This window comes from Phyllopteryx taeniolatus, chromosome 21, assembly GCF_024500385.1.
Source record: "Phyllopteryx taeniolatus isolate TA_2022b chromosome 21, UOR_Ptae_1.2, whole genome shotgun sequence".
NCBI lineage: Eukaryota > Metazoa > Chordata > Actinopteri > Syngnathiformes > Syngnathidae > Phyllopteryx > Phyllopteryx taeniolatus.
The window spans coordinates 7,072,327-7,092,302 of NC_084522.1; the positions used below are offsets into that span (position 1 = coordinate 7,072,327).

A 19,976-nucleotide genomic window follows, 5' to 3' on the forward strand; every position below is an offset into this window, starting at 1 on the left:
GGGCTTTTAACAACACTCTGGTCTGTCAAATTTAAGAAAAAAAAGACATTTATTTTCACTTTACAGGAACTTTAAAACTGACATTATACCTTTTTTTCACAATCTAAAACACTTTTCGGGTGTCTTAATAACATGTCTATGACATGCTTTGTAAAAATACCCAAAAATACTTTACACCCTATTTTTTGAATCCCCACTGTACAGCCTGGTTTGAGGGGGCGGTCCTATCTCATGCAAATTAGCCACTGTTCTCCCCATGCCCTCTACTGTGGGGGCAACTCTTCCAATGAGACAAGTGGGTACAAGCCGAAAAATTACACCAGTCAATTAGTGAGCGGCTATGCAATCACCAAATGTGCACACTCAGTGCGGAGGCCTAATTATGTAAACTGTTACTTCATAATCCAGCAAAATTCAGAAAGGCTTGCTCACAGACACATTTTTGAAAGTAGGCAGCTTTACTTGGTTGTGTAATTTCTCACTTGATGGGCGGGCAGGCACTCCAGAGACCCAACTATTTATATACAAGCAATGAAAAAGTCATTTTTTCATAATATATCTTCCATAATGTATTTTTTTCCCCCAGAGGTCGAATTAAAAGATCAAATATTTTTAATCATCAATGGTAGATTGGAACAAAAACAAAAAAATGAACATGACCATGAAATCTGATTCCAGCTGCCCAAGCCTCTCTTTATTGAAAAATGTAGTGTCAACAAAACACAAATGATGAAAATAAATCTCAGAATCCAGTCTAGGATTTTTTTATTCAAAAGCAATTTGTAATTAGAAATACAAGGCTTTCAAAAATGGAGATCAGAGTTTATGTATTTTATGTGCGTTACCTGCTTTCCACCATATAATAAAATTTGATGCATTTACAGAAATACTACTGTGAGTCATCCCGCATCACGTTTTTTTAATGATGCTAAAATTATATCTACCTAACATCATACTGTTGCTTCAAAGATGTTTTTTTTCTGTTAAGGTAGAAAACACAAAGAGGGGGCGAGCTCCAGCCTTTCAGCATCCTTCCAGACTTGGCTTTGATCAGATTCTGCACGTGTATAGACGTGTGTGTAAGGACACACACACACACAGCAGACACAATGTCTAATAATTCCAACAAGAACCATGTATCATTACCCTTCATCTTGAACGGTTTTTGCGCTCATCAAATATGCAATTTATCACCTCTTTGCTCCATAGCATGTCTACAGCAATATCCATAATTCCATTTTCTTGTTCATTTAAGAACAATAGTTCTGACTCATCTTTTCAGCTGCGACTCAACATCCAGTTTTCCTTGATTCCCAACCGTACATTGTTCTCTTTATCTTTACAGCACTGTGTGGCAATGGTAAAGCTGTGAAACGAATATGTCTCATTTATATATATATATATATATATATATATATACACACATGCTGTTTGATTGGAGTGTGAATTTCTTTTCCTATATTTAGCAATGGGAAAGAAAAAAAAAGAACTTAATTTGAACGCGCATGTCAGGCACACTGGAATATACGAGTAGAAAAGTGCCCCAAACACCAAATAATCTGTAAACTGTGCAAAACCAGTGAAAGATTGAATCTGAATTGTTTATTTTGTCACATGTTGATAATTTTTAACAATACCTTTCTTTTGACTTTTTAATGTGAGGGTGTGTGCGGGGCAGAGAGGGTGCACCAACTCAGTCACGATCTTGAAGGGGGAAAATATTGCTGTAATTCAGGGATTCCCCAAACTGTGGTGAGTGCACCCCCGGGGGTGTGGATGTGCCTTCCACAGGGTGTAAGAAGTGTAATAGCGGTCTGTACAATAATTCCACATTTACTGGTGTGATTTTGAGTATACACTCTAATTTGGGGTACTTAATCCGCAGTGCCTGTCATGCCTGCAGTGCCATGGGTGTGTAATTACACATTTACATGTTTTAATAATAAAACAGTCAAATAAACAGTCAAATACAAAATGAAAACACTTGCAAGGAGCTTTGAGGTGACAATACATTTTTAGTTGTCTTTTTGAAGGTAAAGCTTTGTTTCCAAAATGGCCATAAATCAAAATCCCTGAGGAGGTGTTTTTTTTTTTTCTTCTTTCAAATATCAGGAAAGCCACCTTTTTTTCCCCCGTCGTCTTGGAGAATCAGACTGGTTGTCAGGGCCGTATCCCACTCACGTCCAGGTGACAGGGTCCTTCTCCAAGTGTCGGCTCCAATTTGTCCACTGTGGCCTTTGAGTCAAAGTATGCATATGCACACAAAGCCCTGTGGAAATAGAGCTGGTGAAAAAAAAATAAAACATTCACACAACATGCCATGGGCAAAGACAAGTTGAGGCCTTTTGAATGGACCAGGACCTGAATCCTGACACTTGCTCCAATGAGGTGTTATGCTGGCCTTGAGCCGCTGAAGGTCTGCATTCTAAATGGAACTGCCTCCAAACTCAACACATGTTAAGAGTTCTTTTCCATTTCCCTTTCTGAGCAAGAAAGTGTGGAAGAAATTACATAAACTGTCGTTAACACACAACATGCGCATACACAGTAGACATACAGGGCACACATAGCGAACCAACCATTAGCACTCACACAGATGAATATTTTAGTCTTCAGTGAACCTAACATGCATGTTCTTTGATTGTGGGAGGAAGCCAGAAGAAAAACCCTCAAAACTTTTGGTCTATGCACTTTTGTGTTGAAAGCTCTGTCGCACTGATGTTACCATTCTTCAATATCACCTTACCAAGTCTCTCTTCCCTACAGAACTTTGCCCTTAGATTTGCCTGTATCTCATTTGAAGGTGCAAGAATTGCCTCCCAAAATTGCTGTCAGGGCAATTAATAGCTCCTCAATAGGGTTGAGGTCAGGGGAAGATATCGGTCACACCATGAGTTTTCTCCCTTTATACCCATAGCCGCTAAAGCTTCAAAGGTATTTTTTTCAGCGCAGGATTGTCCGTTGTCATGCTTGAGAATTATTTTACTGCTGAAGCTACAGTTCCGCTTTTAATAACATCGCAGGACAATGTTAGTTAGCAATTCAAAACAGTTTTTCCTCGAAGCATACTGTTATTCAGCCAGCAGAAAGTCAGTACAGTCACCTCTAAACTGTGTGCAATGTTCTCCAATTTATTGCAATGAGACAATCCACCACTTCAGCTCTCTCTCCCCCTGCAGTTCTGATTATGATGATGAGCCGAGGAGTTAATAAGCTTATTAATTACCTATGTAGGAGACAAACCGGCTCCCACAGAGCACTCAGCCCCCCCATGCCCTTGTTCCCCTCCCTCCCTCTCACACACACTAACAAAGCACTGTCATCTTTGCCCAACTGTCTCCAAGGTCGCTCTGCTTTTAACAGTGCTGGCTTTGCTACAGGAAGTCTCTAAAGTCACACGGTAATGAGCTTAATTAGAATAATTCAAGGTCAGGTAGGATGACAGCAATGTGCAGAGAGAGTGGGTCATAAAAAGGATGAACAACAAAATAAAACAAAACCATATTTTGCTGAGAGTGGGTTTAATGAGATGATGCAGTATGCCATGGTTAATCACTGCACATAAGGATGCCATCTTGTCTGAATTTCAACACAGAACTGCCTTTTTTAATTGTGGGCATGTGTAGAAACAGACAGACAACACAGACCCCCACCAAGGCAGAAAAATCCCCTTTAAAGGAGATATGTTGTGTATTGGTTTACAATTTAAAATAGATCCCAGGGGTCATTGCAGTTTTTTCAGCGGGTGGGCAATTAATCTTTGAAGGGGCCACGTGAGAAACTGAAGGGGTTGTCTCGTTCCACAACAATACGTTAACCTAAATTGTAGTAAATATGAATTTGTCTTTTTATAAAGCAATCAATGATATTGTTCCAATAAGCTGGTACTCGTGTAGCTATGGTATATATTGTTATAATTACGGGATAAACATTAAGATAAAAACAGTTTAACATGTTATTAGTTATTGGGGGGGGGGGGGGGGGGGTTGATCAGATGATGTCGCTGATCTTGGTCAACTGTGGGTCTGTGAAGCCCTTTGAGACTTAGAAACTTGACATTAATTTTTCACACTAAAATGACTTATCTACACATTAACATTACATCACTAAATAATATTTTTTTAAAAAGTTATAAAATGTTTAAAGATCATTATTAACACATTTAAATAAAGTTTAAAAAATGTCCTTTGTCATTGACATCATATTTCATCATTTCACACCTGATGGTTTGATATTTCAAAAAATATACCGTGGGCTGGATTTCAGTTATTTTCTTTTTTGTTTGCTCGGGGCATGTGTACTGATGATGATATACAGTATAAAAAGCAAAGAGAGACAGTTATGAGAGCCAAATGGAGGAAAAAAATCAGGATAATGTATATCTATAAAAAAAAATTACAAAGCTCAGAGGAGAGGCCGCTGAGGAGTATTTTCAACGAGTATTTCAACCTGCTTATGTCCAGGGGAGACATCGTTAAGCAAGAAAAAAGAAAAAGGTGCAAAAGGGGTCTTTTTTGGACTATGTGGCCCTGACAGATTCAGGCCAACGTCTGGCACTGTGGCTGCGCTTCCTCCCTTTATTTGTCTTTTCAAAAAGGAACTTGGCATAAAAAGGTTATTTCTCATCGGGTCTCTTTCTTTCAAGGGCAAACTGATTGTGAGACCAGTGCCTAGGAGGGAGCTTTTTCTTTTTTTTTTTTTTAGTTAAACTGGAGAAAGTAGAATTTCCTTCTCTTATGCTGCCAATGTGGAGGTAACCTTAATAGTCCCTCCGCTTTTATCTGTGTGTGCATCATCCTCTCTTCATTGTATCGAAAAGGACACCGACATTTGAAGGAGAAATTCAAACAGATGGTATGGGACAGTTCACCAATTGGTACGAAATAAGTGAAATAAAAATGGGCAAAATCAGCAGAAAAAGCCTCAAATCAAAACTGCTGCTGGCCGAGCAGTGGAGCAATAAGCGCTGACAAATTGAATTGCATACTTTTCATGCCACATGTGTCATTGGGGTCCTAAAAAGAAGAAGAAGAAAAAAAAGAAAAAGTTACCGAGGCAGTGAGATGGTTTGTTTCATCAGCAGAAAAGGTGACAGGTCATGAATTCAGTTTTCCACTGGGAAAGGAAAAAACACGCTCGAGAGGGAATGAACGATAGCACGACCACCTTCGTGTCTAAAAAATTAAACTGTGTCGTATAGTAAATTTGAATGTGAAATATTTGTTAAAAACTAAATAAAAATGACTATAGGAAAAATGTTGATGACTGAGGCAGACTGGACATGATGAACACGTTATTTAGATCATCTTAAATTTGGCACAGGGAACTAGATAACAATATGAGGTAACAATGGTGGTTTCTGGCATGTGCAATATGCACATGGCAGCATTGCCACAAAAAAAATAAATACTGCGTGAAATGGTTTTCTATTGTGTAAGGGTATAACCTGTTATTCACTGGATTCACATCTGTAACACCAGAATTTCATTTTTTAAATGATAGAATGTTTACATGCCTTGACATAGCGATTAATTGGGGCATGGCGTCTATTAGGGTCTGGGCCTGTATTTGAAGAAATAGTTATTGCCCAATCCATAATTTACCGTATTTCCTCAACTTGTTGCCTCTGCACTAATTTAATAAGACACCAGACCCAGTAATTGCTGGATGCGTCATCCAATTGCATAAATAAACACCACACCTCAAATAGACGGCTCCTTTTCCTTCAGTATCACATCTGATATCACCATTATCAACTTTTTAACACAGCTACACTAGAATATTGACTACACTAGACCAAGAAATTTATAAAGTGCCATATAAAATAGCTCCTCCGTTTTGTACCGTAATATATATATTTGCAATCATTATCAGTGTTATTTGTGAGAAAAAAAATACATTAATAAATGTGATTTACTGTGACAAAAATGGCCATGAGTAAACAGAGTACTGTATACTGGCTGTTATGAAGCTCTATATATAAAGACAAAAGGACAAAAGTTATGAATAATGATGACATAATTGATTAATCTTTAGAATTTGCTATTCTAAATAATAATAATAATAATTTTTATTCACATATGGACTGAGAAAAGAACAAGTCCACACATTCACAACATAGTAAAGGTCAAAAAAAGTGTTGCCAGTGTACTTGTGGCTATGCAAGTAATAGAATATAAATTTGAATAAGGCCTTGAGGGAGTTTAAATGATTATTCGGCCTCTTTTGGCATGCTGCTTTAAATCACGCCCGGGGGCTGTCGAACCACAACTCAACCGTCTAATCGGATCGAAATGTGATTTTTAACGATGACGCAGCGTGTTTGGGCAGTAGAACGTGTCGCATGGGCGCATGAAAACACAGTTGATGTGCCGGAAGTTGCTTCGGGCCAGCTGTTGGGGAACCTACGGCGCGTGGGCGAAAACGTTTGATGTGGCCAGCCATACAATTCTAAATCAAATACACAAGAGGAACCGTTTTAAAAACACTTTCTACAGCGGTTGTCCTCATTGGGGGTCACGGGTAAGCTGGAGCCTGGCCTAGCTGAGTTTGGGCGGGAGGCGGGGTGCACTCTGGACTATCCATCCATCCATTTTCTGAGCCGCTTCTCCTCACTAGGGTCGCGGGCGTGCTGGAGCCTATCCCAGCTGTCATCGGGCAGGAGGCGGGGTACACCCTGAACTGGTTGCCAGCCAATCGCAGGGCACATACAAACAGACAACCATGCGCACTCACAGTCACACCTACAGGCAATTTAGAGTCTCCAATCAATGCATGTTTTTGGGATGTGGGAGGAAACCGGAGTGCCCGGAGAAAACCCACGCAGGCACGGGGAGAACATGCAAACTCCACACAGGCGGGACCGGGGATTGAACCCGGGTCCTCAGAACTGTGAGGCTGACGCTTAAACCAGTCGGCCACCGTGCCGCCCACTCTGGACTAGTCACCAGCAAATTGCAGGGAACATAGACAAACAACTCACACTCACATATCTACTAGACAATTTAGTCTTCGATGAGCCTAACATACAGTACATGTTTTTGGATTGTGGGAGGAAGCCAGATCAAAAGAAATTTGACTCCTCAAGGCTCTATATCCATGAGCAGTGGTTCTCAAACCACGATAAAGAATTTATTGCAACAGTTCAACTTTTTTTTTCCTAAAAAATAACCAAATTTTAATTCCCATGGTTTTTAGGGGTACACTTGCAAGTCCAGAGGCGTTAGGATTATGAGGGGGTCGTTGGAGAAAATGTCTCCCCTGTATGTGGTCCCTGGAGCCCAAAGGTTTGAGAAGCCCTGAGACATCAATGATCCTAACATGCATGTTTTTGGGATGTGAGAGGAAGCCGCCCGGAAAACCTGCAGAAAACCAACGTAAACAAGGGGAGAACATGCAACCCCCACACGGGAAGGCCTGAGCGGAGATTCGAACCAGGTAACTGTTGATTGTACACCACATTGCCAACTCAAAAACCTTTAAACCAAAAATGTTCATAAAAATGACACTAAAAACCTTAATTAGGCCACCCCTGCTTTAGGCCACTAAAAGCACCACTGCCCCACTAAAAATGTGACGATCAGGCACCAAGAATAAAAAAAGGTGTGTCCTAATGACCGCAAGAAAATAAAATGACAAATAAAACTCAAGTCATCTAAATTATGTTTAATAATAGTTAACAAATATCTTGCCTCTCCTAAAGCATGACAAAATATTGTTATTGACAACCTTGGATGACTTCAAACGCGCATTAAAGCACTTAGCCTTTAAGCGTGCATGTGTATGCATATTCAAAAGTTGATTTGATGCTAATGAATGGATTAAAAACATTTATAGGAGATTCAGACATGAACCTCGAGGCCTCAATGTGTCTTTGGGTAGTAAAAGTATTATGACTTTCCAAAATGCCAAATTCTGCTGTTAATTTGGGCTTACGGCACTCCGCCAGCATGCACACCGCTCAACCGCAGATAAATTTAACAAGCTGGAACACATGAATAGGAGACTGGTGATCACTTTCTACAGCTTATGAGGTGGTAAATGTTGGAAATGGCTGCGTAGTGAATTAGGGGCATTGGTCGGCCTGAACATCTAACCTGCAGGCAACATTTCAATGCAATTAACAGTGATAGATTGGCTCAGAGCATCAATGTACATCCATGCCGACACAATGCTCAAAGAAATGAGCAAGTAAGTCACAAGAGTCATGGAAGAAGGTTTAAAACAAATTTGGACGGAATCACATGGCCCCATTCCCAAGTTACTTTGGCACTATACACTACTGCCATCTGCTGCTGAGAACTGATGTCTATTATTGTAGTACTTGTATTGTTTGATTTAACATGTTGGAAAATCAAATGAAGAGAAGCACATTTGTGTGAGTATTACTGGTACGATGCCGAAATGTATTACTTCAAAACTAAATTCTAGCTGGGTACTTATAATAGTCATTATCAACATAATACAGTATAAAAAATATAATAAAGTATACTTTAAGGTAAAGTACATACTGAACAAAAATACTTGTTTTTGCTCCCATTTTTCCTGAGCTGAACTCAAAGATCTTATAAATGCTTTTAATCATGTAAAGCACATTTAGTTACCTTGTGTATGAAATGTGCTATATACATAAATTTGATTTGCTTTAATACTTTATGAACACAAAAGGCCTATTTCGCTGTAATATTGTTCACAAATCTGCCTACAGAGCACTTCTCCTTTGCAGACAATACAGAGCACTTCTCCTTTGCAGACAATATTGAACAGAAATAGAACTTTTGTGTACATTAAAAAAAATCTTTGCTCTTTTTCATCTCGTGCAAAAACAAGAGTTGCATTTATGTTCAGTGTATTTATATATATATATGTGTGTGTGTGTGTGCGTATGAAAAACATTTGTTTGTAGAATCTTAGTAGCTCATAATGGTGACATCATATTAATTTTCATGACTTCATAAAAATGTTATCCACTTTATCGTACTACTCTCACTCTAAATGTTCACATTTAAGTAACAGTAGAATTAAACAGAAATTAAATAAAATATAGAAATATAAGAACAATGACATAGACTAATGCAATATAAATGTCACTCAAACAAACAAAACTAAATATTCAAAACACAATTTGGAGTTTTCTACGCAAGAAAGTCACAGCCATACTTATGGAGAGAGAAACACACTGGAAGATCATAGAGTTTCCTTCATTCCGATTGCTCTGATGTCATCCCACATTTTGTTCACAGTCCCATGGTATCCCGGGACTGCTATGATATAAGGTGGTATATTAACCATCAACAGAAAATAAACAGGACATAGTACAGCCATCGTTAACAATACTTTTATTGTTGCTTGCTGTCAGATAAAAGCAGATAGCAAGGAGCATAATAACAATAATCAGTTTTGGAGGGTTTCATTTGGAGGGCGGACCACCCCTCCACTGACATAAATGCTACAAGACACTGTATCATGAACAGTCACAACAATGGCCGCCATTGGCTTGTAACACATGGATTCCTCTAAAAGAGTGTTGGCTAGTGTTGCACTGAACATCACCTCGACTACCATCCATACCTTTGGCATCAGGAGGTAACACGATCTCAGAAACATTGGCCACAGTTCCGCAAATAGTGGCTACTCAACTGCAGGTGCGAGGGAGGCGTTTATTAGGGGAGGGAGTACACAGTTTTGTAATAATATGCATTATCGGTTTGCTATTACAGTGGTGTCTTGAGATACGAGTTTAATACATTTAATACCGCTTTTTGGACGAATTGTTCACTAATTTCAATGAATTGCTCACTTGCTAAACTCCTGTATATTGTGAAGCGAGTTGAATTGAGTTTACTGCCACAAAAGAGCAGTTGTATCTAAAGTTTGCGCTTGCAAGTCAAAGCAAAAAAAAAATCATCCGAATGACAGCTTGTATCTCGAAAAACTCAAGTCGGGTCGCTCGTATCTCAAGGCATCACTGTATTAGTATCAAGCTAGACAAGAGGCAGACTGCGTAACTACAGTCCCATAGCTTACTGGAACATAAAGATGGACGCACATAATTGTGAGAGACCACATCTCAGCGCCTACTAGAACACTAATCGTCTTTAATACTGCGAAGGGAACTCTATAAGACGCCTTGTGTGAACAAAAGCTTTTGTGAACTGAGGTAATTACAGTTATGACCCTTTTTTCTCCCTCATGGGAAAAAGATGGCATCTATTTGAGGCAGGCATTGACTTGTGGATAAGACACTGGTTACTAATTGGGGCAGAGTGCTTATTTGAGGGACGACCACTATTTGAGGAAATACAGTAAAACAAAAAAATATATAGAATTTCCTTCTTCAGCTGAAAGACTGTTTACCTTGGTAGATGCTGCGGTGTTGTTAGTGAAGGAGTTAACTCTTATGTCTGTGTAAGATCTGAGGTAATTACAGTTACGACCTGTTTTTTTTTCTTTTCCCCTGATTGGAAAAGGCAGGCTTTTATTTGAGGGAGGGGTTTCGATTTGTCTTAAAGCGGACGGACGGCCACTATTTGGGGAAACACGGTATAGAACAAGCACATTTGTCCATTTTATGAACAATTCGGGAGAGAGTCCGGCACGGTTGAAGTCTGCTAGTCATGTTTCAAGTTTGACAACTCTACAGTATATTTCTGATAATGTCGTTAGTTTGAAGAAAAGCACCCACAAACGCGATTATCGTCTGGGTTATTATGTACACAAGCGTTATTATTACTATTAGAGTGAGATCCACTTTTGAAGTGCAGTACGCAAGCAAAAGCTTTTAGCTTATTCCAATAAAGAGGGAAGAAGACTGCGTTGTGATTTTCAATCACATTGACGTTTGTTTTGCTGGAAAGAAGCTTTACAGGCTTGGAAAATGAGGTTAGATGAGGGGGGGGAAGAGCAACAAGAGCAGCATCGAGTTGAACAAAGAAATGATGGATAGTCCTCGCTTTGTTCTTCTAATAAAAAAGAAAAAATGTATAAATAGAAAATCCTGTTTGGAGTGAGCGTGGATATTATGAAGAAAATCTCTTGAAGCGTACAGGCACAGACACACACACCATACATACATACACGCACATCTGGTGCACTTCTTCACTGTCTTGATCCACCATTGTTGGATTTCCTGAGATTCCAGGTGTCCCTCAGGGCTTTGCAAACTCCAACATTGGCCGAATGATTTGATCAATCGACTCTTAGAGGTTGGATGTCAGCACCAGAGAAAGGAAAATAAAAATTAAAAATAAGAAAAACACATTCATTCAGACGAGATCTTTGAAAACATCTCTCTGACCTGACCTGCAGGCACTTCAGCACTCAGCGTTAAAAATAAAACATGAGGTGAAGAAAATATAAAAAAAAACAGAAAAGATTAAAATGGGTGAGGTATTCTTTAGGTAATTCTAAGGAATTTAGGCTTGTTAATACCACGTTGGAATGCACTACACATTGATATATATGTTTATGGATATATTTATATATGTACTGTATATTGCTGTTAACATAAGCAGGATAACTTTCGATAAATATGGCAGCCTCTTTCTTTTCAGAGGCACCCTTGAGTGAGCTTCAGAATCCAACGGTGTCGTCAGCACCCGAGGAGGAAGCAGACCCTTTTTTTCTTTTTTTTAAAAGTATTTTGATTAAAATTCAAACGACTTCACCAGCTTTTGTTCACTCCTCATCCACAGTTTCCCTTTTTGGATCCTTTTCTTTCTGTTCCACCACCTGTATGGCTGGGCTGGGGAGGGCCTCAGGGGTGGCCCTCACACAGGGGTCTTGTTGTTCCACCATCCTCTGGGTGGATGCATCCTCCTGTCAACAAGGAAGCACCAAGAATTCTTAAATTCAACATTCAATATCACTTATGCAATATGCCTATTATTCACTTCAGACTTACCTGCTCTGAGAAACGTTGATTGACCTGATCGGCGAACTCTTGCATCTCCCCTTCTTCGCCGTTGGAGTGGCAGCTGGGACTCGGGACCTCAATGCCGTGGCTTTCCAAAATGGCGGCTTCTATACATATATAGACAGTGTAAAACTTTCAGAGGGGAATCTTCCTCGCTCTCATATCAAGTGCTCACCGATATTCGCTCTCCGCTTCATCTCCTTACGGCGGTTAGCGAACCAGTTGTACACCTTTAACGCCGTCACACGCTCAAACTCAGACAGCTTGCAACCTGAACACAAAAGATGCGTGGAATAATCACGACAAAGCTCGGTATATTGCTTACTACGCCCACTTATATACATCTTTAATTGTGTAACTATCCTCATATGCTCAGCTTCAAATGTCTTTTGGCACCTGGTTTCTGGATGACCGAGTTGCAGGCATTGGCGATCTCTTCCCGCTTCGCCTCGTCGGGGTACTGATTCTCCACAAAGAAACTGGAAGAGCGACGGAAATGTTAAAATCATGCTGCTCCACTTCCTCCAAGGGATAAAAGGGAAACATTGCAGGCACACAAATACAGAACTCAAGTTAAGGTGGTTCAGATCGATTTAAAAGTAGCCGGTTTGGAACAACTCTCTTAGTTCACTGGGTTGTCTTGCCAAGTGCCTGACACGCACACAAATACAGACGCACATTCACGTCTGTCCTTGGGTCTTAAGCAGCTCCTTGGGATCAGCACTGCAGAGGGCCCCGTGTGGTCTTATTACCGTGAGTGCCTCTAGTACTTACTGCACGCATCTAATGGACAAATCAATTTCACACAGTGGGTGGGACTGTTGGGGGGGGGGGGGGGGGGGGGGGGGGGGGGCAATGCTACTTTGTCAGCATCCTTCTGGGTGGCTGAGAGAGTTTATATTCCAGAGAAGCAGAGGTAATAAAAAACTGCTTAATAAAATCAGCACACATGGGAAAAAGCATATGCTCCCAAATGTGCATGCTATGGCATTTGCTGCGCGGAATTAGAAAATAATGATAGATTTGTTTTTGCAGTACTATGCTGAAATCGTGAAAACAGCACATGGTATGGTGTTTGCTGGACGAATTTGATTAATTTGTTCAAGGGCTATTTGTAGTAAAACCTTCGAATAACGTTATAAACACCACTGTATGCTATGCTGCTTGTAATTAAAGTGAGCGCAGATAAGTTAAAGCAGGCAGTCCTAAAACGTCAGGCACTAAAAGACACCCACCATGTCATGTAGAACCTCTCACCTCTCCATGATGGACTGGCACTCCTTCCTCCAGGTAAAGCGGCTTCCTCGACGCAGCCTCAGCGGTGCCCCAACAATCGCCGGTCTGTCGGCCATGATCCCCGTCCGCCAGTCCGGTTCTTCCTTCACCATTGACCGCATGGATAAAGTTGCGCCTGTAGGAGAGAGAGCGTTCACGTGGTTGTCATAATGCAGATTGCAGAACACAGATACACAGGTGCACTCTAAAATTAGGTCTGGATTCAGTTTGTCGAGCAGAGTGCTCCAGTTTACAATTCTGATACAATGTACAGGTGCATCGCAATACATTAATTTCAGTGATACAATTAAAAAAGTTTAACTTTTATACTACACAAAGAGGGGAATATTTAATAGGTTTTTATCCCATTTGCAGGGGATAACTGCAAAAATCGGCGGCACGGTGGGCGACTGGTTAGAGCGTCAGCCTCACAGTTCTGAGGACCCGGGTTCAATCCCCGGCCCCGCCTGTGTGGAGTTTGCATGTTCTCCCCGTGCCTGCGTGGGTTTTCTCCGGGTACTCCGGTTTCCTCCCACATCCCAAAACCATGCATGAATTGAAGACTCTAAATTGCCCGTAGGCGTGACTGTGAGTGCGAATGGTTGTTTGTTCCTATGTGCCCTGCGATTGGCTGGCAACCAGTTCAGGGTGTACCCCGCCTCCTGCCCGATGACAGCTGGGATAGGCTCCAGCACGCCCGCGACCCTAGTGAGGAGAAGCGGCTCAGAAAATGGATGGATGGAACTGCAAAAATCATACTGTATACGAGGTTCACTTTCAGTTGAACCACTGAAATAAATGAACTTTTGATGATAGTCTAATTGATTAAAATGCACCTGTATAAGTAATAAAAATAAAATCACCACTTAAATTATCTCAAAGAATGTGTGTCAACCAGGTTTAGGTCCTTTTTTGTAACAGTTCCATAGGGATAAATAGGGCAAAAGTGCCGCAAATGTATTGGAACGCTCAGCCTACAGGAAGTAAAGATAAGGTGTAAATATTGTACATTTGCTGCTATAACAGCTTCCACTCTGCTGGGAATACTTTGTACAAGATTGTGGAGCTCGTCTGTGGGAACTTATAAGATAAACATTTCTTTTATGTCTCATGGGCTTGAGAGTTCAAGTACTACCGTACCAAACTCAAGCGTCTCTTTACGGACCTTGCTTTGTGGTCTAGTGCACACTGCAAAGTCACGCTGTAACACAAAGAGGCCTTACCCAAATAATTGGAAATATAAAAAAAGTCTTGAGAAGGGTTCTTTGGTGTTTGGAGTGGAAGGGGGAGGGTCCAGGGTTACCTGGCTGGGCTGCGGTGGCGGCGGCAGTGTACCACGGCAGCAAGTGCATCAACAGCTCTCTCTGCCTGCTCCACGTGGGGTTGGAGTTGGGGTTGAGGTTCGTGTTGGGGTTGGGAAGGCAGCCGCTCGCCCCCGCCGCCAGCCCGTCTCTGTCCCCTCCCCTGGCCCTGGGACTCGCGCTGTACTGGCTTTCACTCCACCTCAGCCCTTCAGTCAGGGTAAGATTGCAGACATCAGTTGGGGCAAATGGAATTTGCATTGTGCAGTATTGTGCATCAGCCAATGAGAATTTGCTGCTTCTTTTTCTTTTTGCCGTGTCAGCCGAGTGAAGAGAAGCTTTAATCAGAAGCAAAGCGCTGTGGCCGCGTTGGATCGCAACCACCGCGGAGGATCATTGTTGTTATTGTTAGTATCAGCCCGTGTAGGAGGGAAAACCAGCACCAGAGTAGCTCCAGTATGAGAACTACAGCAAAGCGTCAAGGGTGGAGCAGGTAAAGATTTGAAAGCAAAGATGAAAAGAGGAAGAAGCAATGTATGTGTGTCAAGTAAACTATTTTTGGGCATGACAAGCCAAATCAAAGCTGTGTGCGTCATCTTCCGCATGCAGGAGGAAGTAGGAGTAAGCAAGCGTTCTTTGAAATCCCGGTTGGAACTGTAATCTTATCTGTCTTCACCAAGCCCTCACCTGGGTTATTTCTCTCCAGCAGGTACCAGCGGTAGAAAGCTCTGCGTTTAGAGTCGCTCATCTCCAGACCCTGCTGCAGCAACCACTGCGAAATGTAACTCTGACTGATGCCTGAGTGAAGGAGTTGAAGAATATCACAATTTAAAATTAACATTACTACTATTATTTTTGTTGTAAAATGTTTTGCTGCTATATAATCAGAATCATCTTTATTTGCCAAGGAATTTGTCTCCGGTAGTTGGAGATGCTCTAGTACGACAACAGACAGCCATTGTGACAAAACATATTTTTAGGACATAAAAACACTACAGCGAGTCACTTAGTAATAAAAGGTTGGTGATGAATTTCTGCCTCCACGAGTGAAAATACAATCAATTGCGTGTGCGTCACAGTTCATACTCGCATTTTTAGATTCTGGACGAAGTGTAGCCACTCCTAGTTCAACGCCTAGTTGTTATGGTAACAAAATCCGTACTCGCCAATGGCCCAGCGGAAAGGGCGGGCGTAATGGATGGAGACAAAACTGACTACTTGCAGCAGGACGGGAATAGGTTTGATCATTGGTGGAGTCTGAGGAAAGCATGTCACAAAGATGTTATCATGAGAGCTGGGAATTGTTTTAAATTGTGCAAGAAAGGCATAATATGCCTCCTTTCATGTTAAAAATAAGATTTATGCCATTTGCTACATTTCATCAGTCATTAAAATTCAGAGTGTTTTGTTTGTTAAGCACGATATAAGACTAGCTAACTTCTTATTATATTTGTATGACGATTAATAATGTTAAACTGTTACCATAAACATTTCTTGCACAGTTAATGAAGATTTTATGCAGGCGACCATTTGGACTCTGGAACAACCTAGTCCAGTTATAATTGATTTCAATGGGAACAGATTCCTACGGAGCCCCCCTGGTGCCAAGGTATGAGAAAAATAAAATTCATTGATAATCTGTTCCCTCATTTTAGTGAACTGTACCCTCAATTTAGTAATCTGTACCCTCAGTTTAGTAAACTGTACCCTCAGTTTAGTAATCCGTACCCTCAGTTTAGCAAATGTCTGGGGCTCCGTATACCTACGTATATCTGTCGAGTGAAGTAAATTCTATTTGTATGTTATATTCTTACTCGTGTGAATTCTGTGTATAAATTGTCATGTCGTGATATATCCTACATCCCATTTTTTCAACTGAAAGGCAATATTGCTGTAGTTTGAGGGGGTTGATCATTATATAGCAGTACTAGCAGGACTGGCTACAATTAGCCTGCGTGTTTCCTAAACACAGTACTAAATTGAGGGTACGGATTACTAAACTGAGGGTACGGATTACTAAATTGAGGATTACTAAACTGAGGGTACGGTTTACTAAACTGAGGGTACGGATTACTAAACTGAGGGTACGGATTACTAAACTGAGGGTACGGTTTACTAAACTGAGGGTACGGTTTACTAAACTGAGGGTACGGTTTACTAAACTGAGGGTACAGTTTACTAAACTGAGGGTACAGTTTACTAAACTGAGGGAACGGATTACTAAACTGAGGGAACAGATTATCAATGAATTTTATTTTTCTCATACCTTGGCACCAGGGGCGCTTCGTAGATTCCGTTCGACTTTGGCCTGTAATCTTTTCTTACCTGTAACTTGTCCCACAATTGCCTGAGAGATCCTGCGGTTGTTGAGGAAGGTTTTAATCTCCTCTTTCACCAGGTTACTATCCCTCCTGTGAAAGTTAAAAACAAACAGCATATGTCACTGCAAATGAACTTTTGCATGCTGCTGGATAGCTCAACTTATTCAGAGAAAAGTTTTTTTTCCCCAGTCATCCCAGTATACCTGACCTGAATTAACGCGACTACACTTGCGGCGGAACAGCCTGCACCTCTGGGGAACTCAAGTGCCATTACCTGAAGTTATAATAGTCTGTCTTTGTCTGTTCCTTTATTCTCTTCTATTCACCCTCACTCAGTGCTAATTCATGCCTGACCATCCTCACCTCATGTATTCCTCCACCTTCTCCTCCAGGTCCCACTCCTCCTCCCCGACAATGTCGTAGCTGAACGAGCGCTGTACGGCCACGCTGGTGGGGTACAGGGGAGGAGGCGAGGCTTCAAAGCTGTTGCTGGGGGACAGCGCGGCGCCGTCCAGCCCGGAGGTCTGCGTGGTGGCCGAGGCGAGGGAGAGAGATGAGGTGGACGACGAAGAGGACGGCGCCGGGGCGGCAGGCGTCGGGGCGGACGTGGTGGCGTGTGTGCTGTTGCGGCTGTTGTTACTGGAAGGGGTCGGGTGGGAGTCACAGTGAGGCGGACGGCGATCCGGGTCGAGCCTCTCCAGAGACTCTAAAGCGTGGACGATCTGAGGTTTGGTCATGCCAGAGAGGCGCAGACGCTGAAGGAGGTCGATTTGCTCGATGGTGTAGCGTGGCTCCACCCCGCAGCACTCCATTGTGACATCTGTTCAATAGATACACATACACCACAACATCAGGTACACCTGCACAATTAAGCCTAAGAACGATAACAACGTACAATTTTGATTGTGGCTAGATTAACATCCATCCATTTTCTATAGCGATTGTCCTCATTTAGAATGAGCTGGACGCCAGTCAATTCCAGGGCACAAATAGACAAACAAAACCTATGGTCAATTTCGTGTCTCCAATGAACCAAACAAGTTATGTTTTAGGAAAGTGGGAGGAGCTGGAGTGCCCAGAAAAAAAAAAACTGTGTAAGCACACTGAAAACATGCAAACTCCATACAGGAAGGTTGGAGTAGACATTTGAGCACAAAACCTCAGAACTGTAGGGGAGACGTTTTATCCACTCGTTCGTGTGTATTTTTCACCTCTCATTAATTCAATGCGGTGACTAAAATAGTTGAAGCATCTCTTGGTATGATGCATTGCACTGTGTTAAAAAGACTACTTATAGTATCAGATATTTAAAAAAATAATAAATAAATAAAGAAATCGTAAAAGTCTGCATTGACACGTTCAAGGTTTAAAAAAAAAAAGAAACAAATACACAAACTTGTTGTATAACCATAAGACATCCAGGAATGTCAATCTGTTTATTCAATTAAGTGTAAAGTTGAAACTTCCTTTAAAAGTTGCAGTAAATACAACTCAATGCATTCACTGTTTGCAAATCATTACAGATAGACAATAAATTGCATTTTACTGCTGCGACCCAAGAGCCCCCAGCCCCGCCGCTAGCCTACCTGATGGAGGGGGCGACACGGACAGGCGCTCCGTGCTTCGGGTCGCAGCGGGGACACACCACTGCCGCATGGCTCCACTCGGCAAGGAGTTCCGCTCGAGGTGGACCTCCTAGAGACAGCAGACGTACCGCAGTGTGTCGCGGTGGTTAAAAGGCTATTAGCATGCTGGCAGACCGACAGCCTCAAGATGACTTGCCGGAAGGCTAATTTGGCTAAGCTAACGTCGCTAACTCCGGCTGGTTCCCTGGAGCCTGCTCTGAAACAATCCGTTAAGTCAAACGTTACTAATCAAATGAAATGCGGAAATAATCACAGTCACGTTTCAAAATAAAATCACATTCCACGCCATATTTAACGCAGCGATGTAAAATGTAATTTTATTTTGAAAAGCACAAGAAGCAAAGTTGCCACGGTTGTAAACATTGACGCCGTAGTCTGTCTGGTCTCGACTAACTTATCTAAACTTGCACATTGGTATTACAGTAATACAACCAAAATGTGTTGATACATAGCAGCAAATGTGGTGTCCATTCGGATTGCGAGCATTAATGGTGGCTGTTACTGTTGGGTTAGCTTCGTAGCTAGCAGTTAGCACGTCGCTAGCACTGGGGTGGTCCCACGGCGGACAGCGTCTCGCTTACCTCTTCTCGGAGGCGGTGGACGGACAGCTGCCCCCGGCAGGCTGGACGAAGACCGAGGGCTGGAAAGCTGTCAATAAAAAAAAAGTGTCTATCGTCCCCCCAGTTCCCCGGCCCCTGAGTTTTTATTATTATTATTATTATTATTATTTTTACAGCCGGGAAAGGAGCACCCACCGCTGGGTCATGTTGTCTTTGGGCTATGCAGCAATAGTGTATGCAAATACAGTACAAGGAGTCTGGATTTATGACCCCCCTTCACCCGACACCACCGCCGTCAAGTACGTCTGGATTATTACGACTTCCGGTTGTGCTGTAAACACCGCACTAAACACCCAAACGCCACAGATGCAAAAATATCTGCCTGCTTTAACTTATATCACACTTTTAGGCTAGAAAATGTAAACAGAGAGCAAATCTACACCCAGTGAGCACCATGTACCCTGATCTGTTTTGAACCAATGAGACAAATGGGAATTTATAACAATAATACTGGACATAGTTGTATTATACGTGTCTCGTTGGCCCTCAAACGTCACACTGGACATGGATAGTGACAAATTATTACGATTATTATTAATGGTCTCACTGTTAATACCCCAATTCATCCACCCGGTGGCACTAAAGGTACAATTAACAGTATATTTTCATGTATATTATAATCTTGGATCCCATAACTATGCTTTATTTCAATCATTTTATTAAAGTGATAAAAAAATGAAGCTTGAAAATAAAAACTTTATTTAGGATTATTTTAGATAATAACTATGATTGAAAATACATATTTTTTTAATTATTTAAAATGATTAAATAATACTTGAAATGATTAAAAATAAAACTTTTACAAATTATAAAAAAAAAAAAAAAGAACTAGTATGATTGAAAAGAAAAACGCATTTAACAAAAGCTCGTGTATATTCTCATTCATTCAGGTTATTTCA

General features: G+C 41.4%; 1 protein-coding gene across 9 annotated transcripts; it reads right to left on the minus strand.

The window, feature by feature from the left end:
- Positions 1-780: 780 nt before the first annotated feature.
- Positions 781-19,816, minus strand: zgc:91944 (uncharacterized protein LOC436941 homolog). Of its 9 annotated transcripts, none has more exons than XR_009786085.1 (12): positions 19,039-19,802; positions 18,398-18,506; positions 17,175-17,631; positions 16,816-16,901; positions 15,178-15,288; positions 14,493-14,699; positions 13,172-13,325; positions 12,311-12,393; positions 12,090-12,185; positions 11,903-12,021; positions 11,083-11,817; positions 781-2,269 (listed from the first exon to the last, which is right to left on the minus strand). XR_009786085.1 is itself a non-coding variant. In XM_061759932.1 (11 exons), exons 2-11 carry the CDS (start codon positions 18,465-18,467, stop codon positions 11,677-11,679), a joined length of 1,521 nt encoding a protein of 506 aa, XP_061615916.1. In that variant the 5' UTR covers positions 18,468-18,506; positions 19,039-19,810; the 3' UTR covers positions 9,322-11,676. The 9 variants fall into 9 exon arrangements, 5 of the variants coding, with proteins under 5 accessions (XP_061615916.1, XP_061615914.1, XP_061615918.1 ...); XR_009786087.1 differs by having other exon boundaries at positions 11,077-11,817; XR_009786088.1 differs by lacking the exon at positions 781-2,269 and adding an exon at positions 9,322-10,961.
- Positions 19,817-19,976: the final 160 nt, after the last annotated feature.